This window comes from Lepidochelys kempii, chromosome 3 (assembly GCF_965140285.1).
Source record: "Lepidochelys kempii isolate rLepKem1 chromosome 3, rLepKem1.hap1, whole genome shotgun sequence".
NCBI lineage: Eukaryota > Metazoa > Chordata > Testudines > Cheloniidae > Lepidochelys > Lepidochelys kempii.
The window spans coordinates 55,690,556-55,715,096 of NC_136382.1; the positions used below are offsets into that span (position 1 = coordinate 55,690,556).

The following is a 24,541-nucleotide window of genomic DNA, read 5'->3' on the forward strand; positions in this document are numbered from 1 at the left end:
TTCAGTATTAATACATATCAGGCAAAATCTTGGGATCCAGCTGTTCTGCACAGCGCTTTCCTTGCAAACGTACGGTTATAGTTGACTTAAAGCTATCCTATGCATTGCCCTGGTCCTATAGTCGGTGTGATAGCAGTGCCAATCTTCCATCCTAAAGGCTGATCTGACTTGTACTGGCTAATCCTCCCCAGAGTAGTTACACATGTTTTAGGTCCAATATATACTAGTGGTGCGGTGCAAATAAGCCACATGGGAGCATCTGCCCCCTTCATATTAAAAATGTCCTCTAAAGATGGTTTCTCTGGATATATCAGAATGAAGATAAATACACTGAAAAGCACTGACAGAGTTTACTACATACTGATGTATCTTATCAAAGAGCAATTTTAAGTGGATGACGGGATGGATTACCTGTTCTGTTCATTTCCTCTGAAGCACCTGACATTGGCCACTTTCAGAAGACAGGATACTGGGCTACATGGACCTTTGGTCTGACCCAGTGTGGCCATTCTTATGTCTGATATGTTCTAATATTATAAACAGAGCTCTGCAGAATATATTTCACAACGATGATGATTAGGGCCTTACCAAATTCACGGTCCATTTTCGTAAATTTCACAGTCATAACATTTTTGAAATCTTGAATTTCATGATTTCAGATATTTAAATCTTAACTTTCACAGAGTCGTAACAAAGCACAAATATGTATTGAAAAATGGCAAAATATAAACGTGTAAAGCCCTTAAGTCAGCATTTCTCAAACTGGGGCTCCCGACCCAAAACGGGGTTGCAAAGCTACTGTTCGGGGGTCACAGTATTGCCACCATTACTTCCGTACCTGCCTTCAGAACTGGGTAGCTGGAGAGCGGCGGCTGTTGGACAGGTGCTGAGTTCTGAAGGCAGTACCACCACCAGGAGCAGCGCAGCCTTCAGAGCTGGGTTCCCAGCTAGCAGCTGCTGCTCTCTGGCCACCCAGCTCTGAAGGCTGTGTCCCCACAGCAGCAGCACAGAAGTAAGGGTGGCAATACCATACTATGCCATCCTTACTTCTGTGGTGCTGCGGGTAGCAGCGCTGCATTCAGACCTGGGAGCCTGGCCCTGCCCTCCAGCCACCCAGCTCTGAAGGCAGCACAGAAGTAGAAGTGGCAATACTGTGATCCCTCTACAATACGCCTGAGACCCCCCTTTTGGGTCGGGACTCCCACTTTGAGAAACACTGTGTACTTGTATATATTTTTACTTGAAAGTATAAAAGAGTATAGTACACGGTAAAAGTACACAAAAGACCAGATTTCATGGGGGAGAGCAGATTTCATGGTCCGTGATGCATTTTTCATGGTTGTGAATTTAGTAGAGCCCTAATGATGATTTCTTTAAAAATAAGACATATATTGGAATATTAAATACTATCCATAGAGGCATGTGCTGACTAAGGCATTTTTAACTTTTATTTTTTGTTTTTTATTTTAGAACTAGATGAATCCACTGTATTTGTGCTTGGAGCGGTGCTGTACAAAAATTTAGAACTCATTTTGCCCACTTTAAGGTAAGAAATTATTAAGCTATCCAACATAAATTACATTACTTCAGGGACATGTCTGTAGGACATCTCAAGGTGAAATCAGTCAACAAGGATCATATTTGTTTATATAGTTCTTTATAGTATAGTATAAATTTTTTACAACTATTATTTAAAAAAATAAAATTGTCTTTCTTTAATGCATCATAGTGTATATTATGTTAATGACCTAATTAATTAATTAATGTTAATCAAATTGCTATATTGTAAATGTTGTTTAATCATTTAATCTGAACTTTAGCTGCGGGGGGCAGGGGGCGGAAGAAGGAAGTTTCCTTTGTAAGTATGTAAGCTGATGGATAATTGTAAAAAATACTCAGGCTTCATGTACTTGTACTTAAAACTGATGCTCATCAGTGTAGTGTAAGTGCTCTAGCAAGGATATACTGATTGTGCCTGGCCTCACTTTCACAAAAGCCACCACCATTAGCTTCCAGGTACGTTTTCAATTAAATTGCATTAGCAGAGGACAGTAGGGTTATATGAAGGGCCTTTTTTGGAAAGAAGAAATGCATACATCTGTACAGCTCCAATACTTCAGTTCTGAGAGCTGCACAAGTACCTAAAGAGAAAGGGAGAGCTCATTTTACTCCCAGACAGCCTAAAATACTAGAAACCAATATTCTTCCTTTTCTTCACGCACCATTGAATCAAATACCTCCATGCTTCATGGATAATAGCCCAACCTGTTTCACACAGTCTTTTGTGAAGTAGCTACTACTGATATCTTTTTTGTTTCACAATCAATCACTGAACATTGTTTCATAATAGTTATTAGTGAAATAGAAAACACAGACACTTTTCTCTCCCTTGCCCAGAGTTGGAGTTAAATCATGACCAAAAGGAGATAGGACAGGAATATACCGATTTTTTTTGCCAGTGATAATCTGGGAAAAAAAAGAAGAAAAGAGAGGTTAGTTCTGAAGAAAATAGCCTCCCAATCAAGTTCTAATGTGTTCTGCACCTGCTGTTGCTAGCCCCTATTTTTAAGGTAGAAATATCTACGCAATGCACCATTCTCCTGGCCCCTCCATGCCTTAATTAACTAAATGTCTGCCTCAAATGACAGGACATTGCCATCTAGAGAAGTACACTTAAGGAACAGTTCACACTTATGGTACTGCATAAAGAATAAATCATACTGTTCTCAAATTTTGGTGAACATTTTTCTATTTGGCATGCTAACTCCTGAAACCAGGAAAGAAGCCAGGAAGAGTTGTTTATGGCAGCAGTTTCTCTCTATTATTCCACACTCTGAGATATAGAGCCAAATGACTATTATATTCAGCTGTCTCTGGAATACCTTAGGGAAAGTCTGCCAGCCATGGAAGAGCATCAAGGTGGCCATGAATCATTCAAACCTTTATTTTATAAAGAGCTATCAATGGCCATGCCGTCAGTACTCCTAGCTTCCTCATTTTAATTTATAGAAAACAAGTCTGGACTACTGAAGTCCATCCATCTGCACATTCAAAGCTATTCAGGGCACTCCTATCTATACTCTGGATGGATAGGAATTAATGACTCACTGCTGCCCCCCTATTGAGGTTGATGGCAAAAATCCTAAACTACTAGACTTCTTCAGTGAGTGATTGGGTCCTAAATGTATAGCGAACAGGACATTGTGAGTCTTGAAAGGAGTACAGCTATTTTGCATGAGATTTTTGCCATTGACTGCTACTTTCAGCTGGTTCTTGGCTTCCACAGCAAGCTGACCTCTCCTCTGAACAACTGATCAGCCTTCCATAAAAAGTGGTTATGTGAGCTTCCAGGACCATGTGGCTTGGTGTTCTAAGTGTCTTTATTTATAAATAAAGCCTTTAGAACTGCAGATAAGAAGATACAGTTATCTCCCAATGCTCCTCAGTGTGCTCTGTGTAAATAGAATCAACTTTTGAGCTGCCCGTATTGTGATACAAATTCTGCAGACATGGTATTGTGGTTTATGTTTGTGTGTGTGAATCAGGAATAAAAACCTAGTATGTGTATAAAGACCTTCTGAATCAGGGCATAAGTATCATATGTACATTGTTACACTTCATCAGTATTTATCGTGAGCAGCGAACAGAGGACAGGCAAACAGAGGGAGTTTGCCTGGGAACCATCCAAGAGGAGCTAAGATGGCTGCTGCATTAGCGGGGCTGTGTTATGAGCTGGTGGGGGGAATATCCGAGTGTCTGTCTCCTGTGGCCATTTGTTTGACTGGAGCTAGTTGCAGGGACTGTTGACCATTTGTTTGTTTGTTTGTTTGTTTGTTTGTTTGTTTGTTTGTTTGTTTGTTTGTTTGTTTGTTTGTTTGAAAAGTGTGAATTGGGAGTGCTTTGTGAGGTGAGCCTTGAGTTGTTGATTAGAGGGAAGGCTTTGAGCCGGGCCAACTACTTCGAGCCAGCAGCCTTATAAAAAGGCAGCCAGTTGCGAACTCAGTGAGCGGCAAACAGAGGACAGGCAAACAGAGGGAGTTTGCCTTGGGGGAGTTCCCACCCAGTATTTTTGCCTTTCAGGCTTCTGTGAGAAGTAAATACATCATCTGAGGATGCTTTTAGAAGGAAGACATGATAGGGAGCGATCAACTGTTGTGACCTGTGCAGAATGTGCCATGTTTGCCTTTCTCCTAAAGGACAGAAGCAACTTCATCTGTTCAAAGTGCAAAGTGGTCTCCATATTGGAAAAGAAGGTTAAAGGACTAGAGATGCAAGTATCAACTTTACATTGTATCAGAGAAAATGAAGAGCAACAAGGGTGATGTCATGGTGGGCGTGTGCTATAGACCACCGGACCAGGAGGATGAGGTAGATGAGGCTTTCTGTGGACAATTAACTGAAGTTTCCAGAACACAGGCCCTGGTTCTAATGGGAGACTTCAATCACTCTGACATCTGCTGGGAGAGCAATACAGCAGTGCACAGACAATCCAGGAAGTTTTTGGAGAGTGTTGGGGACAACTTCCTGGTGCAACTACTGGAGGAACCAACCAGGGGTTGTTCTCCTTTTGACCTGCTGCTTACAAACAGGGAAGAATTGGTAGGGGAAGTAGAAGTGGGTGGCAATCTGGGCAGCAGTGACCATGAGATGGTTGAATTCAGGATCCTGACAAAAGGAAGAAAGAAGAGTAGCAAAATATGGACCCTGGACTTCAGAAAAGCAAACTTTGACTCCCTTAGGGAACTGATGGACAGGATCCCATGGGAGGCTAATATGAGGGGGAAAGGAATCCAGGAGAGCTGGCTGTATTAGAAGCCTTACTGAGGGCACAGGAACGAACCATCCCGATGTGCAGAAAGAATAACAAATATGGCAGGCAACCAGCTTGGCTTAACAGTGAAATCTTTGGTGAGCTTAAACATAAAAAAGAAGCTGACAAGAAGTGGAAACTTGGACAGATGACTAGGGAGGAGGATAAAAATATTGCTCGAGCATGCAGGGGTGTAATCAGGAAGGCCAAAACACAACTGGAGTTGCAGCTAGCAAGGGATGTGAAGGGTAACAAGAAGGGTTTCTACAGGTATGTTAGCGACAAAAAAAGGGTCAGGGAAGGTGTGGGACCCTTAATGAATGGGGGAGGCAACCTAGTGACAGATGATATGGAAAAAGCTGAAGTACTCACCTCAGTCTTCACAGACAAGTTCAGCTCCCACACTGCAGTCCTGGGCTACACAGTATAGGGAGGTGGTGAGCAGCCCCCAGTGGTGAAAGAACAGGTTAAGTTAACTATTTAGAAAATCTGGACATGCACAAGTCCATGGGTCCAGATCTAATATATCCGAGGGTGCTGATGGAATTGGCTGATGTGGTTGCAGAGCCATTGGCCATTATCTTTGAAAACCCTGGCGACTGGGGGAGGTCCCGGATGACAGGAAAAGGCAAATATAGTGCCCATCTTTGAAAAAGGGGAGGAGAACCTGAGGAACTAGAGACCGGTCAGCCTCACTTCAGTTCCTGGGAAAATCATGGAGCTGGTCCTCAAGGAAACCATTTTGAAACACTTGGAGGAGAGGAAGGTGATCAGGAACAATCAACATGGATTCACCAAGGGCAAGTCATGCCTGACCAACCTGATTGCCTTCTATGATGAGATAACTGGCTCTGTGGATATGGGGAAAGCGGTGGACGTGATATAGCTTGACTTTAGCAAAGCTTTTGATATGGTCTCCCACAGTATTCTTCCCAGCAAGTTAAAAAAGTATGGATTGGATGAATGGACTATAAGGTGGAAATAAAGATGGCTAGATTGTCGGGCTCAACAGGTAGTGATCAACAACTCGATATCTAGTTGGCAGCCGGTATCAAGCGGAGTACCCCAGGGGTCAGTCATGTGGCCAATTTTGTTCAACATCTTTATTAATGATCTGGATGATGGGATGGATTGCACCCTCAGCAAGTTTGCAGATGACACTAAGCTACGGGGAGAGGTAGATACACTAGAGGGTAGGGATAGGGTCCAGAGTGACCTAGACAAATTGGAGGAGTGGGCCAAAAGAAATCTGACGAGGTTCAACAAGGACAAGGGCAGAGTTCTGCACTTAGGATGAAATAATCCCTTGCACCCTACAGGCTGGGGACCGACTGGCTAAGCAGCAGTTCTGCAGAAAAGGACCTGGGGATTACAATGGATGAGAAGCTGGATATGAGTCAGCAGTATGCCCTCGTTGCCAAGAAGGCTAACGGTATATTGGACTGCATTAGTAGGAGCATTGCCAGGAGATGGAGGGAAGTGATTATTCCCCTCTATTCGGCACTGCTGAGGCCACATCTGGAGTATTGCATTCAGTTTTGGGCCCCCCCACTACAGAAAGGATGTGGGCAAATTGGAGAGAGTCCAGCAGAGGGAAACAAAAATGATCAGGGGGCTGGGGCACATGACTTATGAGGAGAGGCTGAGGGAACTGGGCTTGTTTAGTCTGCAGAAGAGAGGAGTGAGGGGGGATTTGGTAGCAGCCTTCAAGTACCTGAAGGGGGGTTCCAAAGGGGATGGAGCTTGGCTGTTCTCAGTGGTGGCAGATGACAGAACACAGAGCAATGGTCTCAAGTTGCTGTGGGGGAGGTTTAGGTTGGATATTAGGAAACACTATTTCACTAGGAGGGTGGTGAAGCACTGGAATGGGTTACATAGGGAGGTGGTGGAATCTCCATCCTTAGAGTTTTTTACGGCCCAGCTTGACAAAGCCCTGGCTGGAATGATTTAGTTGGGATTGGTCCTGCTTTGAGCAGAGGATTGGACTAGATGACCTCATGAGGTCTTCCATCCCTAATCTTCTTCTGATCTTCCACATACTTGAAATTAGATTGCTGATACATATACTATTTACATCCATCAGCTAATCAGGTAATGGAGTGTGTTGGATTTCATTGCCTGCAGCAACTACATTCATAATTTGATCTCAAGACCTCAAGATATGACAACAAAGGCACTAGAGCGCTAAATCATCCTAATGGAATGTTCATTCAGATACAACTCTGAATCTGAAAAACTCCAACACTCTTTTATGCTAAATAACTGTATCCACTAGACTCTTTCCTGGAAAATTGAACTGAAACATACATTAAATTAGAATTAAAAACTAGAATGATTTGTATTGATTTGAGTGGTGCTACACCAATTTATTAGGACCTGGTTATTACCTCCAGGGAGAGGTGGAGGTTTCCATTCCCCCACTCATATATACATCCTCCAGACAAGCTGTACTCTGAATTTCATCTACACTTAGTAAAGCAGAAATTACAGTCTTCTGAGTATTGGAGGTTAGGGTGGGTTTTTTTATTTGAAAGCTTTTCATTTAACAAAAAAATAATCTAGTTACATGATTTCATTCTAGTTGTTCTAATTGACTACACTGGCACTATTTCTGGAGTAAGATGAATAATTTATATAAATTTGGTGACTAGACACAATGTACAAAATAAAATTAGAAATGGCATTTGATAAACATCCTACAATATGTTGCACTAAATTCATGACAATGCTGCTGCCAGAAATATATTAACAACTAAACAGCGGGAATAAAGTAAAACAAAGTAATGAACCACTAGCTAAGCCAAATCAAGATTCCTTGTGTTGTGCGCTGACTGCCATGGAATTTGAGCCCTGGCAACATGAAAAACTAAGTGACTTTGACTGGTGGAAGCTATGAACTTAAAGCTTTGCTACTGGCCCTAGACAGTTCAGTCCCAGCTATGGCAGGGGATGGGATGAGAGGAAAATAAATACTTAATTATATGCAATCTATTTTCCTGCACTTGTAAAAGTGACACTCCTTAAAACGTGCTCTAAAATGTCTGCAAATCTCTGGATTACCACAAGTAAATTACTTAGTGCTTTAAAAAAAAGAAATAGAATGTTTATCATTATATTGCGGGGGGAGGGGAGGAGGGACAAATTTCCAAGCCTTATGCAGTGACAGATAGATGCAACATTTGTTATTGTTTATTAACAGGTTTAGTGTTAACTGCTTTCACACAACAATTTACAATATAACTTTTTTTTTTGTCACATGCAATGCAGCTGGATGTGAGAAGGAGGCTGGATAGTTCGGTAGATTGGTAATGGGGAACAGAACTTTCACCTATAGAAGCCTGGGGTGAGAACCACAAATGGGACTTTGACTCAGCATTGCAACACCTCATTTTTAGGCATTCTGCCACCTAGTGGAATCCTCAGCCTTGAGTTAGGTATCCATGTGCCTGGTACAAGGCATGGGGAGAGTTAGGTGCCTAAAAATGGGAATTACAAAGCCAGCCTGCTGAATGGAGAGCCAGCTAAACTAGCCTATAGGAGATGCAGAGCACACTAAGCCCTACCCCTCAAAGGGGAGTTAGGTGCCTTCACAGCCATCAACCTTCTCCAAGAGTCAGATGCCTAAATGAGGTCAGTCGTTTCTTGTAAGAACAACAAAAAAGATTTGAGGAGGAGGTGCTCCCCTTATAGCCAGTGGGTAAAGCACTCACCCAGGATGTCAGAGACCCAGGTTCCAATTCCTACTCTGCCTGATGTGTTGTAGGAACTTGAATCAAGGTGTCCCATGTGAGTGCCCCAATCACTGAGCTATAGAGCTATTCCTCTTTGTACAAATAATTAAATACTCATTGGGCCAGAGAGAGTTAGAATGACTGTACAGTCCCATGATTAGGGCACTCACCTAGGACTGGGATTTGAATCAAGGTCTCCCACATCCTGCATGAGTGCTCTAAGTGGTCGGCTCTTGGGCATAAGGGGGGCACTACGACCACCACCTCAGTCATAGAATATCCTTCTGCTGTATTTTGCCAGAGTAACTGTGCTCAGAGTATGCTTACTAGATTGGACCCCACAGATGAGACAGGCAGGGGATACCTAGATTGAGAATGAAATCAGGGTTTGGGCGTGAGCTCAATGCCAGTGTCCAGATTGAGACAGTTTTGCACATGCCCACTAGCAGGGATTTAGGTGCCTTCAGGGTTAGGCAGCTGAGTGGGGGTTCTGAGGATCCACATTTTGGATTTAGGCACCTGAAGGAGAAGGTAGGTTCCCATATCCCTCTGTGAATCTGACACCTGATGTGAATAAGGCCTAGACTTGTAGTGACTGAATTCTATCAACGTATGCCAATAGTATACATGAAATTAATTGTAGTTGTTCTAGTTCCCAGTAGAAAACTGTTTCCCACTACTATATTTGGTCATAAATTAAGGATTTCATTATCCGAGGCTGTCAGTATACAGTATGTCACAAACTACTATATTAGGAAATTAAGGCATACAATGAGTGTTAAGGCCTGATTTTACTCTGATTTACTCTGAGGATAACTTCATTAACAATAAATCCTGTAAACTCGCTGCTGAGTGAAGAGAATTGGACCTATTAATTGTTCTTTAAAATACCTTTTTGAACCAGACAAATAAGTATGTTATTGCATTTGTTATTCTATCCACTTTACGATAACGATAGTACATTTTTTCTAGAATAAACAGGCACAATGGATACTTTTCACCAAATGAGAGTTATTCCCTTCCCATGCACAAGTGGAAAGACAAAAAGATCTCATTTTCATTTAGTAAACAAATATTTTGCAATATTGTAGGTAATACTTTTGTACTGTAATGTGCAAGACTTTGTTTTCCTAATAATTTATTGAAATTTCTAGGGCCTCACTGAATACTGTATACACTGAATAATGTTTCCACAGCTGTGGTATAGGCCCTGAGGTCTCTCAACATGCATATTGTTGTTACGTTCTCAGAAAATTGATTTTCAGCACAATAATTTTCAAAACAACATTATGTATAATTCCCCTCTTGGGTACTATGAAGGAACACATGGCATAATGCTATACATGAAAATAGTTTTTAAAGTTTTGCCCACTTAAAATAATAACACATCCAATGGAGATAATTTTGCAGTTAGCAAAGCTTTTTTTCTCCACTCAGTTTACATGCACATCCTCATATTGTTGTTACCAGATTGAAATGTGCTCTCCCACATATCACCCATTCTTCTCAGCTCTCCTCCTCAGGAGCTTACAACTCTGGCCCCAATCCAGAAAAGGCTGATCAACTTCAACAGGTCTGCTCACGTTCTTTGTTGAGCTGGGGACAGAACACTCACTGTATTGCAAGACGGAGCCCTATGACTTTTCTAATTATTTTTTCCTGTAACATATATGACATTTACACAATACCTGATGGTTTGATATGATACAATGACTTTATTTGCATTTACCTGAGATCGCCACTTATCTTACTCAAAGCTCCATCTCTCCTGATTAATGTGGCTAATCTAAACTCATTCTAACCCCCATCCACTGCATTTGACCTCACATCACCATGAAATCTCTATATCTACTTTAATGGAAGAGATAGGTATATTTGGATATAAAATTTTTCTTTATTTATCAAATCCAATTTACCTATAAAATAAAAAGAAAAGGTGTACTTGTGGCACCTTAGATACTAACAAATTTATTTGAACATAAGCTTTTGTGAGCTACAGCTCACTTCATTGGATGCATTCAGTGGAAAATATAGTGGGGATATTTATATACACAGAGAACATGAAACAATGGGTGCTACCATACACACTGTAACGACAGTGATCACTTAAGGTGAGCTATTACCAGCAGGAGAGTGGGGGGGGGGGAAACCTTTTGTAGTGATAATCAAGGTGGGCCATTTCCAGCAGTTGACAAGAACATCTGAGGAACAGTGGGGGGTGGAGGGGGGCAATAAACAAGGGGAAATAGTTTTACTTTGTGTAATGACCAATCCACTCCCAGTCTCTATTCAAGCCTAAGTTAATTGTATCCAGTTTGCAAATTAATTCCAATTCAGCCGTCTCTTGTTGGAGTCTGTTTCTGAAGTTTTTTTGTTGAAGAATTGCAACTTTTAGGTCTGTAATCGAGTGACCAAAGAGATTGAAGTGGTCTCCAACTGCTTTTTGAATGTTATAATTCTTGACATCTGATTTGTGTCCATTTATTCTTTTATGGAGAGACTGCCCAGTTTGACCAATGTACATGGGAGAGGGGCATTGCTGGCACATGATGGCATATATCACATTGGTAGATGTGCAGGTGAACGAGCCTCTGATAGTGTGGCAGATGTGATTAGGCCCTATGATGGTGTCCCCTGAATAGATATGTGGACACAGTTGGCAACAGGCTTTGTTGCAAGGATAGGTTCCTGAGTTAGTGGTTCTGTTGTGTGGTGTGTGGTTGCTGATGAGTATTTGCTTCAGGTTGGGGGGGCTGTCTGTAAGCAAGGACTGGCCTGTCTCCCAAGATCTGTGAGAGTGATGGGTCATTCTTCAGGATAGGTTGTAGATCCTTGATGATGCGCTGGAGAGGTTTTAGTTGGGGGCTGAAGGTGATGGCTAGTGGCGTTCTGTTATTTTGTTTGTTGGGCCTGTCCTGTAGTAGGTGACTTCTGGGTACTCTTCTGGCTCTGTCAATCTGTTTCTTCACTTCAGCAGGTGGGTACTGTAGTTGTAAGAATGCTTGATAGAGATCTTGGAGGTGTTTGTCTCTGTCTGAGGGGTTGGAGCAAATGCGGTTGTATCGTAGAGCTTGGCTGTAGACAATGGATTGTGTGGTGTGGTCTGGATGAAAGCTGGAGGCTTGTAGGTAGGAATAGCAGTCAGTAGGTTTCCGGTATAGGGTGGTGTTTATGTGACCATTGCTTATTAGCACTGTAGCATCAAGGAAGTGGATCTCTTGTGTGGACTGGTCCAGGCTGAGGTTGATGGTGGGATGGAAATTGTTGAAATCATGGTGGAATTCCTCAAGGGCTTCTTTTCCATGGGTCCAGATGATGGAGATGTCATCAATGTAGCACAAGTAGAGTAGGGGCATTAGGGGACGAGAGCTAAGGAAGCGTTGTTCTAAGTCAGCCATAAAAATGTTGGCATACTGTGGGGCCATGCGGGTACCCATAGAAGTGCCACCGATATGATGGTATATGTTGTCCCCAAATGTGAAATAGCTATGGGTGAGGACAAAGTCACAAAGTTCAGCCACCAGGTTTGCCGTGACATTATCAGGGATAGTGTTCCTGATGGCTTGTAGTCCATCTTTGTGTGGAATGTTGGTGTAGAGGGCTTCTACATCCATAGTGGCTAGGATGGTGTTTTCAGGAAGATCACCGATGGATTCTAGTTTCCTCAGGAAGTCAGTGGTGTCTCGAAGATAGCTGGGATTGCTGGTAGCATAGGGCCTGAGGAGGGAATCTACATAGCCAGACAATCCTGCTGTCAGGGTGCCAATGCCTGAGATGATGGGGTGTCCAGGATTTCCAGGTTTATGGATCTTGGGTAGCAGATAGAATACCGCAGGTTGGGGTTCCAGGGGTGTGTCTGTGCGAATTTGTTCTTGTGCTTTTTCAGGGATTTTCTTGAGCAAATGGTGTAGTTTCTTTTGGTAACCCTCAGTGGGATCAGAGGGTAATGGCTTGTAGAAAGTGGTGCTGGAGAGCTCCTGAGCAGCCTCTTGTTCATATTCCGACCTATTCATGATGATGACAGCACCTCTTTTGTCAGCCTTTTTGATTATGATGTCAGAGTTGTTTCTGAGACTGTGGATGGCATCATCAAGGATCTACAACCTATCCTGAAGGACGACCCATCACTTTCACAGATCTTGGGAGACAGGCCAGTCCTTGCTTACAGACAGCCCCCCAACCTGAAGCAAATACTCATCAGCAACCACACACCACACAACAGAACCACTAACTCAGGAACCTATCCTTGCAACAAAGCCCGTTGCCAACTGTGTCCACATATCTATTCAGGGGACACCATCATAGGGCCTAATCACATCAGCCACACTATCAGAGGCTCGTTCACCTGCACATCTACCAATGTGATATATGCCATCAAGTGCCAGCAATGCCCCTCTCCCATGTACATTGGTCAAACTGGACAGTCTCTCCATAAAAGAATAAATGGACACAAATCAGATGTCAAGAATTATAACATTCAAAAAGCAGTTGGAGACCACTTCAATCTCTTTGGTCACTCGATTACAGACCTAAAAGTTGCAATTCTTCAACAAAAAAACTTCAAAAACAGACTCCAACGAGAGACTGCTGAATCGGAATTAATTTGCAAACTGGATACAATTAACTTAGGCTTGAATAGAGACTGGGAGTGGATGGGTCATTACACAAAGTAAAACTATTTCCCCTTATTTATTGTGCCCCCACCCCCCACTGTTCCTCAGATGTTCTTGTCAACTGCTGGAAATGACCCACCTTGATTATCACTACAAAAGGTTTTTCCCCCCCACTCTCCTGCTGGTAATAGCTCACCTTAAGTGATCACTCTCATTACAGTGTGTATGGTAACACCCATTGTTTCATGTTCTCTATGTATATAAATCTCCCCACTGTATTTTCCACTGAATGCATCCAATGAAGTGAGCTGTAGCTCACAAAAGCCTTATGGTCAAATAAATTAGTTAATCTCTAAGATGCCACAAGTACTCCTTTTCTTTTTGCGAATACAGACTAACACAGCTGCTACTCTGAAACCTATAAAATAAAGGATTTGATAACATAACTGTTATTTTAGAAATACTATTTCTAAATACATAACTATTCTCAGATCTGAAACTAATTGTATAGAGCAAAATCCTGAAGCCCTTACTTAGTCCTCACTCAGCCAAAACACTCATTGACCTGAATTTTGAAGCCTTTACTCAGCCAGAGTTCTCATTGGAATTAATAAAAAATTGTCTGAGTAAATAATTTCAGAATTTGATCCCTGTCATGTGGACCTTTGTCACTTGTCAATGTATTTCCCTACAACAAGACAGCTTTGGAATTTCTTGAAAATAGCAATACATAGCATGCTTTGTACTTATCAATGCATCATTAACTCTGTCTTTGCATTCGGTGTGGACTTGATTCCTGTTTAACATACCTTTCATGGCAGAAGTGTCTGAGGCACCTCACAAAATCATAAACAATAAGTACGGGTTCATTAAACAAAAACTTTTAGAGAACAACTCTAATGTTCGTCTCTATTTAGAAACAGAGACTCAGCAGGGATAGGTTTCATACTTTAAGTACATTGATGTAAAATCTAAATCACTCAGGTTAAGAGCCCCAAATTGGGTACAGACAACAAATGTTGGTCAATCACAAAGCCTGACATGATTCACAGTGTCAATCATTCACTTATGTAAACTGAACAAAAGACTTATCTTAAAGACTAATAAGCCAACTTTGTATCCTATGTGATCTGTAAGAGAAAGTCAACGTGTATTGTAATTTTGTTTGGTTTTGCTTCCTTTCAAATTATGCCATACTGTTCAAGTATTTATGGGTCAATTTTCTGTGCAATGCATGGGGAACTAGGCATAATATTAACATTAATGTTAATAGTTGTTTCACAGCTGTAGCTCTGCATATTACATTGAAAATTTGTTTATTACTGTTACGTATTAGTCTGCTGCGGTAGTATGTTACTCTCAAAAGGAATATGGAAGAGCTTTTGTTCAGAGTGTTACCAGAATTTAAAATAGGAGGTTAACTAAAAAACAAAGTGTTTCATTCTTTTATATGAGCACTATAACCTATTTAAGTATTTGAATTCTTGTTGTATGACATGGCCAAGTAAACTAGACTGTAGAATTCATGCCCTGCTTCAGAAAGAATGGTTTGATTCCTTGTGCTGTCAGTTGAGCTATGTTTCTAATATTGTGGCAATGGCATTTCATATCTCAGTGCTCCAGCAAAATGGAATCCTCTCTCAAGCACTGTTCCCTTAGGGAAAATAAAAAACATGGAAGATTTGTGATGTCATGTTATTGTAACAAAATCTAGATGGACTAGACTTTTCTGTAATAAATGGTAAAGTCTGCCCCATTAATATGTGCTCCTGTGAACAGCTGTGATTATTTTTATAGTGAGTGGGGATGGGAAAAAAGATCACTGAAGGCATGCAAGCAAGGATGTGATAGTCACAAGCAATATTTCTGTCTGGTAGCTGAAGGCTCGCTCTGAGCCTGAGGGATCATAAGTAGCTTGGATTATATACATCATGTAAACATCTGTTTATCCTAGCATGCAGAGGTAGATTAGATGTTTGTGGGGCTGTGGGCCAGAGCCAGGGGGGCCCCTCCCCACCCGTTTCACCTGAAGTCCCCACTGACCCCTCCCCCAGTGCTTCTGCCAGGGAAATGGGTTGGGGCGCAGGGGCTCGCCCCACCCTGCTCCCCTGACCCCCAGCACTCCTGACGGGCAGCAGGCTCGGGGCACTGGGGCACCCATTTTTCTGGGTGTCCCCAATTGGCCGGAGCCCCTGGGGACAGTCCCCATTGGCCCAGTGGCTAATCTGCCACTGCTAGCACAGACATCACCTGATAAGTACTGGGTTCCGTCATATAGAGGTGACAATAAAATACACATATAGATACTCTACATAAAGGTAGATGAGGATATGGTAGGAGCTACAGAAAGCTAACAGCTAAATATTTTCTAAAGTGAACACACGTTAACGAAGATCTATTTTAAAAGGAGATCTGTAAGGGCCTGATCCAAAGTCAATGAAAAGACTCCCATTAACTTCAGCAGGCTTTGGATCCAGCCCTGAAAGCACCAATATGGATATTTAAATGTGTTTGGATAATGCAGTTGCTTATACGTATCCTCAAATGATTTTCAATCATTAGAGTCAGCCTTTCTCTGCTTAGATATAGAACAATCAGCCCAGCAGACTCTCCCAAAGCACTCATCTATCTTCACGTTGTCTGGCTACGCCAGAAGAAGGACAGGAGGCACTGGAGGTGGTTTAATTTGGCCTCAACTTTATTCTTAACTCTCTGGGAGTATCCAGTAGATAAAAGTGTACAGTGCAGGAAATGCCATAATCATTTTCATATAATACCAGGGGGCTTCCGTCAGCCCTCCCCATTACCAATCTTGGACACCAGCCAAACCACTGCTGGGACCTCACCATCCCCCCCTTGACTGAGGGCTGGGGGGGGAGGGCCTCCTGCCATTACCAGTCATAGGAGCCTCAAACCCCCTCCCCTTACCCCCCGATTTTCCCTCTCTCAATGAATACCTCCTTTAAATCCTTTGCCAATCCATTTTATCTGACCACTGTATCTTTTCACAATGGAGTACCTGCACTGGACATCCACCCCATGTTTACATAATGAGTTGCAACATCATAGCCTAATGCCCATTCCATGATTGCCCCAACTGAGCCCTCCCAAAACCACAGTGGGGAAGGCAAAAAGACCCTTCACTTTGCCTTTGCCAATCTGGCGGTGAGGGAAGAATTCCTTCCCAGCCCCGCAAGAAAGGAGCGAGAAGTGCAAATGCTCACAGCAGATCCTGACAATCTGCTATTTCACCACTTCCATGGGAGAGAGTGGGGGTGCTGCTCCACCTGGTCCAGGGGAAAAAAAAAAGAGGACTTTGTCTGCCTGGCATGGACCTATATAGTACTCTCTCTCTTCTGGTCACTCAGAGGAGGGATGGATGCTGACCTGCTCTGCAGCTGCTATAAAAGTCACTCTAACCCCTTAAAGTGGGACACATTTTCCTGTGTGGTATGCTCATTGTTAAAGTTAGCAGTTGGGGGGAAAAGGCAAAGGCAGCACTCTGAAAGAAAGATGTTCTGTCTCCTGTAAAAGAGGACCAGTAGATCCATGTTGAGACAAATGAATGATATGCATTTAAAGATTATCTGAAGGTTTGTTTGTCAGTCTGTCTTTCTCCTGCTGGTAATAGCTCACCATAAGTGATCACTCTTGTTACAGTGTGTATGGTAACACCCATTGTTTCATGTTCTCTGTGTATATAAATCTCCCCACTGTCTTTTCCACTGAATGCATCCGATGAAGTGAGCTGTAGCTCATGAAAGCTTATGTTCAAATAAATTTGTTAGTCTCTAAGGTGCCACAAGTACTCCTTTTCTTCTTTCTAATCAGTGAATCAGACTTAAGGAATGATGCTTCTGTTGGCGTTGTTGCTCTCTAATCTTTACAGTGTCTGGGAACGTCTGGTAACACAAGTGATTATACTTACCGGTCAAAAACAAACTTATTTTCTAGCATAATTCTGAGGTATAGAAGCCACCTGAAAATATCCAGAGGATCTTTCTTTTAATTTGTTAATGTTAGAGGTGACTGTTAATATTAACTGATTTTTTTGTTTCTAATCATTATTTTTCAGAAATTTTACTGTTGTTAATTCCAAAATCATTGTCGTCACTATAAGGCCTGAACCTAAAACAGCGGATTCATTTCTAGAGATAGAGTTAGCACATCTGGCTAATGTAAGTATTGCTGCAGAGAATCTTTATTTCTAGTTGTATTCTTCTTTAAAAAAAAAAAGGACTAATTTGCCTGATAAAAGCAAAGCACAGAGGTACACAGCATACTCTGAATAGACTGTTTTCACGTTGCATGCGTACAGAACTGTGTGACCCTTTGTTTCTGTCATTCTTATGGTTTTCATTTATACAGCAATTTTCATAGGGAACTCTACATTAACTGCTTTGATAGATACAATGGCAAATGTAGTATTTGTCCATTGGTTTCCCTTTTGTTACCAGATGAGGTCCATAGTGCAACATAAGCTTCAGGCCTTTTCTTACTTTTTTCTTTGCCATTATGTGATACATGAAAGGACAATTCATATTTGACTACACTATCAGAATATGAAAATGCAGCCTCACTCCAGTTTGCAAGTTCTACAAATTCACAAGATCTTGTTTTTTCTGCTATTTTCATGTCCTGTAATTTTAATTTAAAGAGTTTAAAGCCAAAAAAAAGCCTCTAAATGTAATTCCATATTAAAGAGTGGCTAAAGTTGTACAGAAATTTCAAACAATTTCTTCCTGCTGCTTTCAGCTACCTCTTGATATCAAAGAAAACTTTTACAGGAAAGTTGTGTGAAATAAGACATCCAGGTAAGAACAAGGCCTATCGATATTGCTAGTGATGTCTGAGACATCATAATATGCAGAATTTCTGCCTGACTTTTTACATTGGTAATGAAGAGTTAGAAGTTATATTGAGTCAAGGAGGAAAGAGACATTTAAGAAAGGCATATAAAATAAAGTTATTGTATTAACATAAAATACTTCAAAGTTAATAGCATTTTGTTAAATTTTATGGGACAAGTTCTCTATTGGCCTATTCAAATGCAATTTCACTGACATTAAAGGAGTTGCACTCAGCCTCTTGTGGATTTGACCCAAAGACTGTAGGAAACTGGATGGCTCTCGGAATTTATGTGGCAATCTGGCCCATTCAGCTCTAAGTTTTTGGTTTACATCCAGCCCAGGCTGGAAGTGACAGAATCTTATTACCATCCGCTGATTATTCAGTAGTTGGTATGAAATGAGTTTTATGGTCTCATCCAGTTCCTGGTGATCAGGTATTACAAAGAACATCACAACTGATCCTCATGGTCAAGTTTAGCAGACAGGAAAAGATGGAACAAGCAAGGACTCTGAGCTACCCTCTGAATCCTAGAGGTAGTATTTTAAAGTAAGGGTTGACACACATTGATGTGGCAGTGTGGGGAAGCCTTTACACTGTTGCAGCCAGTGTGGTACCTTGTCTATGGATTAACAGAAACTTCAATCTCCAGCACTGTCAGGAACAGAAATTTCACTAAAAAAACATAATGGGCTGTATTCAGTCAGATTACTTTGAGGCATGGGCCACAAATGAACATGGAAGCTTGATCTTAGTACTTCATGTCTATTTATCAGAAAAGCCAGACAGCTTGTGGAAAATATTTCCCTTGCTGTATTTAGGTAAGTCAGATCACAGAGATCTTCAGATGAGCTCAAGATACTTCTAGATCTTTGATTTTTGTTTATATTATTTTACTATTTATTAGTTGTGGAGTTATTTTTACAGCTCATAAAAAAGGGATGTGAAAGGATCATTTCATATGTGGAAACATGAATGGTTAGTCACAGGGCTATAGCCCAGGTAGACAAGGGAAAGAAAAGAGAAGATTGTAATGAATTTGTTCATAGCTGTAAGACAAGAGGTAAGGAACAATCAAGGTAATATCAGTAAACTCTGTATCAGTGTTGAAATCAACTAATAAATCCAAAATAAGCAAGTAAAATGGCATGACATAAACAAGGCAAAAGGAAGGTTAAATGAATGTCTTCACAAGTTGATTTCTAGAAAAGACATTAAAGAGGGACCTGTTTCTTCAGCTTGTTTGTTTTATTGTTCTTTTTTAAAATGTACACACCCAGCACTTGCCCATTTTCCAGTTCTTTAGAAAGGTTCATTCTGGCAATGGAAGATGCAGGACATCGATTGTGATCTGGCATTGTCTACCTTTCTGTAACAGGACATTAATGAGTACTGTATTAGCGCAGGACTAGGAAGTGCTGACAAGGCAAGAGGATAGTAACCTTGTCAATAACATTAAGGACCTGGCACTGTTTTCTTCTGGCTCAGTTTTAGCTCAATAATATTTTACTCCAAATATCTGCAAGTTTTCTCCAAATTATACAGCCAGACCACTGCCCCCACTGAGGTCACTGTTACACCACATGAATACAGGAGTTATCCTGTGCCGATCCAATTGCAGGATCCTGGCCTAAAAACTGGGAACAGAAACTGGTTTTACAGTTTTGAATGGCTTTAATGTTTAGTGGTTTTCTGTTCATGATAGTTTCCCAGATGAGATTTTATATAAAGAAGAGCAGTTGGAGATGCTGTGGCACATTCTCTGATTTGTGTCTTTTGCCTTTTGATCTTCATTTTCTTTATTAGAATTTACCTCAGTTGAAAATTAGAATCTAATTTTCTCTAATTATGTCTTAATATACCATAATCTGTCTTTGAACTCTGTACATCATACACAGTAATTAAGGTGAAAATGGTTTTACTTCATCTCTAGACTTTGATTGTTATACATTAATGGCTCAGAGTTTAATCATGATGTCAATTAAGTGGGCTAATTATTAAATTAATTTAATTAAATATTAAATAGGAATTAAAATACAGACATTTTATTCCAATTAATCTTTTCTAGAAGTTTTCTTTGTGTTGTTGCTCTTTTCAAACTTTGCCTCTTTTAATATTACCTATACTATACGAATCAAAAAAGTCTGTTGTTGAATGGATTAATGATTATCTGATGACTTCTAAAATGTGCTCATGTATCTGTGGGAGTATAGTTACATTTTTTAATTTTTATTTTTGTTAATTATTTGTCCACTGATTGATTAAACTAAATTATATTATGTGTACATCTGAGATGTAGAGGGGCTCCTTGCACAAACATGCATAATAATTGTGAAAAAGACATATGCGCATGTGAAAACTCCTGTTGTTCACAGCTGGAATACTTCAGGGCTTTATTTTCAAACAATGAAATATGAATTAATAAATTCCATTCTAACTATCCATAATAGGTGTTCATGTGCTCAAAATGAATACATTATTATAATTGCATTTTACACTCAAATTTGGTATGTATTCATAAAATTGAATTATTTTACATATATATATCCTACCCGTCAGTGGTATACCCAAATAGCCTACCCATCAGTGGGGTCTGTGTGTGTGTGTGTGTATATATATATATATACACACACCCCACTGATGGGTAGGCTATTTGGAATACAGCACTGTATTTGAACTTGTAGATGATTTTAAATATAGCGCTGACCATGGTACTCTGTAACATGCTAATGTAGCTTGCAGTGTGTTGCTCACCGTACATGGTATTTAATGCCATCCGGTATGATCACAGGTGGATTACATGAGCAGTATGATCACAATTGTAACATTTTTCTACTAGTTATGCTGGAAAAGGCACCAACATCATGGACTTTGTTCCAGAAAGAATGTGAAATATCATCTCCTAATTTTGCAAAACCTCTGCTCTTATATCAATGGACAATGCAGTGGCAATCTAGTAATATTATGGGAGTTAAAGCTTCTGGTTATGATTACTTCCACTGAAACTTTGACTTCCAATTATTGTGGGCCTACATAGCATGCACAATTCCATTCAATTGTGCACCATGTCTTGAATACTGAAAGTTTTATGTGCCACACCTACGTATTTCTATTCCCAATGTGTCAAGGATTTTTGGAGGAATGTGGGTGACATTTATGCTGCTCTCAGTGTTACAGCTTCATCTCTTATTCATTTTTATGGTGACTCAACATACTCCCCTCTCCATGTGAATGAGCTCCAAAAGGGCCACAGATTTGTGAAAACTACATGGATTTATCACTTCCTTAAACCTTCCCACAGAGTCCTCTATTTGCCTTGGTGACTGGCCATTGCTTGAAATTTTCTTCTTTAAAATCATTCTTTTAGTTAAGTCTGAGCAGTCACCTTTTTCTCAAAGCATTTTCAAGTCCTCTCTCCTTGCAGTGTGGAAAGAGATGGTGTAGGCTGTGCATCACCAAGAAAAAAATCACAGCTACCTGAATGTATACTGGCATCGGTTTGAGGCATAGCTTTTACGTATGATTATGACTGCATAAGAATGAATATAGGCAGATTACTTCAAGTCTCAAGACACTTTCAAGCTGCTGAATCCTCTGTTTTTTCTAACTTTCCTGTTATTGCCAGTTATGATTCTTCCACAACCTCTTCTATTGATTCTTCAGAATGCTTTGGGCCAATGGTGCAAGATGCACACTCTGGATTTGTATGTGCCTGTTATCCGGCATCTTGTCATGTGTTTTTAGTCTTTTATTTTAGATTATGAAGTCACTTATCTGTGTTTGTAAGGTGTGATGTGAATTTAAAGTTCTACGTGTGTTTTAAAATAATTATACCAAACTCAGAACCTTTAATACAGTCACCAAACTAGTGAACTACAAGATCAGAGCTTCATTAAATATCTTTGTTACTATAGTCTGGAAGAGAAAGCTTTGCCTCTCTTGAAAAAGGGTGGTAGAAGAATTCTAACAAATGGGTGGATATTTTCTTTCATTAATATTAATAAATAGTTTCTACAGTTTGAAACAGCTGTGGATTAAAATGATGTGTATGTAAAAGCGTTTCTGAAAAAATATTGCCCACTGGCAACCTGTACAATTGACTTTTTCAGTACTATCCTAAGATAAGTATATAAAAATGAAAATAACTTGATCATTTTAAACTATTCCTCATGCTTGCCGTTGTTTTTGTTTTCCACCAATCTTTTGTTGGAGGAGTTGCGCTCTTGTGCCCAGTGTCTGTTTTTATTGATTCCTAACTTTAAAATATCTGTGCCAAAAGTGCTATATATGACTTCTAGGAGAACATTATATGAACATCATGACAAAATATGTCTTGTGCAAGTAAACTGAACCTTGACATCTGTTCCTTTAGATATCTGCAGTTTTGTTTGTTATTCTGTATTATACATCTACTGTAGCTGTGGCTTCATGCATACCCAATCTTTACAACAGTCTTGCAGTCTTTACTCAATCAAAATGTTCATTAAAGTTAATGTACACTTAGCCTGAAAAAAGATTTGTTGGATTGGGCCCAAACTTTGAATTTTAGTCACTTCACTTCATAATGGAGAGAAGAAAATAAGAGCAATAATAAAGAGCCTTTAATTCTCTGAAATATTACCCCACTTTAATATGTGTAAGAAACTGAGATTTAGGGCCCAGGCTCCCACTGATGTCAATGTCAATGTCGATGGGCTCATACTGAGCATGAAAAAGTAGAATATTTGCTATGATTTAGCCTTTTTACCATTAATGGCACAAAAGATCCAGAGGCCATTAATTTTCTCCCTTCATTAAATAATCTACCAGTTTAGCCAGTTTCTAAAGTGAACTTCTCCCCCCGCAGCCTTTGCATTGGGCCCTTGTAAGGGGCAGGATGGGAATGTGGCCAAAGTGTTACTGTGCCCCAGCTATTCTCCACCGGTGGATGGCCTGTTGGGATCAATGGTCAACTGGCCTACTTTAAAGTGTGCAGGTCCAAGAACTGGCATCAGAAATAGGGAGTCTCAATATAGGCACAGTTAAGACACACAACAATGGTTCTGATTTAATGAAATCAGTTTAGAAACTGATGTAGTTAAATCAGCTCAACCCCCGAGTGTGGATATTCTGAAATAGAATTAGGAGTGTCTACAAAAAGGGGATGCACCAACTTAACTACTTAGAATCATAGAATCATAGAAGATTAGAGTTGGAAGAGACCTCAGGAGGTCATCTAGTTCAACCCCCTGCTCAAAGCAGGACCAATCCCAACTAAATCATACCAGCCAGGGCTTTGTCAAACCAGGCCTTAAAAACCTCTAAGGATGGAGATTCCACCACCTCCCTACGTAACCCATTCCAGTGCTTCACCACCCTCCTAGCGAAATAGTGTTTCCTAATGTCCAATCTAGACCTCCCCCCACTGCAACTTGAGACCATTACTCCTTGTTCTGTCATCTGCCACCACTGAGAACAGCAAAGCTCCATCCTCTTTGGAACCCCCCTTCAGGTAGCTGAAGGCTGCTATCAAATTCCCCCCTCACACTTCTGCAGTTCCCTCCGCCTCTCCTTATAAGTCATGTGCCCCAGCTCCCTAATCATTTTTGTTGCCTCTCTTACATACAGTGCAACTCCTCCGCCTTTTCTCCCCTGGCTGTCCTTCCTGAACAGTTTATACCCATCAATGACAGTGCTCCAGTCATGTGAGTTACCCCACCAAGTCTCTGTTATTCCAATCACATCATAGTTCCTTGACTGTGCCAGGACTTCCAATTATTCCTGCTTGTTTCCCAGGCTTCTTGTGTTCGTGTACAGGCACCTACTAGCCAATTGCCCTGCTTTCTCAGTATGCATCAGGAGGCCTCCCCTGTTGCACCCTCCTCCTTGTGTTTCCTCCCGGTATCCCAGTTCCCCTATCTCTGGGCTTAAGTCACCATCCCCTAGCAAACCTAGTTTAAAGCCCCCCTTACTAAGTGAGCAAGCTTACATAAGTTGCTCCACTGATTTTGGTAAATTAGTACCTTCTTTGGGTGCAGACAAGACCTAAAATTCTGCCTATTGAGAATAACTGATTCATTGGTTAACCTGATTGGGCAGCATTTTGAGAGTCTTTTATTTGTTCTTTTCAGAGTGGAATACAGGGGAAAAAATTGAAATTACTTAAAGAATATGAACTGGGCAGGCTCCATGTTTAGGTAACTGGCACATTTGGACCCAATACCACAGTTCTTTCCTAGTCAAAATTCCAAGTGGCTTCATGGAAACATCTACAGGACTATTTCCTGAGTAGGGATGATAGGTTCAATACTGCAAGGTGCCGAGTGCGCTCTACTAAGTGCCCTCAACTCCCACTGACTTCGATTTGTTTTTGACTCACATTAATTTCAAACCCCTTCAAACTGAGGGTGATCTTTTAGGATCAGGCCTTGAACCTGGACTGCGGGACTGAGCACTTTATTGGTTATGTACACCAATAACTAATGGTATTGTTTGTTTGTTTTTAGGGCACATTGAATCCCTATTGTGTGCTGTGGGATGATTCAAGAATGTAAGTGACA

The 24,541-nt window shown here is 40.8% G+C and overlaps 1 protein-coding gene across 5 annotated transcripts in view; it reads left to right on the top strand.

Moving 5' to 3' along the window:
- ADGRB3 (adhesion G protein-coupled receptor B3) overlaps positions 1 to 24,541 on the top strand; it is a 621,597-nt gene that overhangs the window by 364,517 nt on the left and 232,539 nt on the right. For all 5 annotated transcript variants that reach the window (XM_073336359.2, XM_073336357.2, XM_073336356.2 and 2 more), the window contains 3 exons: positions 1,471 to 1,546; positions 17,230 to 17,332; positions 24,488 to 24,531. In XM_073336359.2, the coding sequence (XP_073192460.1) occupies positions 1,471 to 1,546; positions 17,230 to 17,332; positions 24,488 to 24,531 (223 nt within the window). The remainder of the gene's footprint in view (positions 1 to 1,470; positions 1,547 to 17,229; positions 17,333 to 24,487; positions 24,532 to 24,541) is intronic.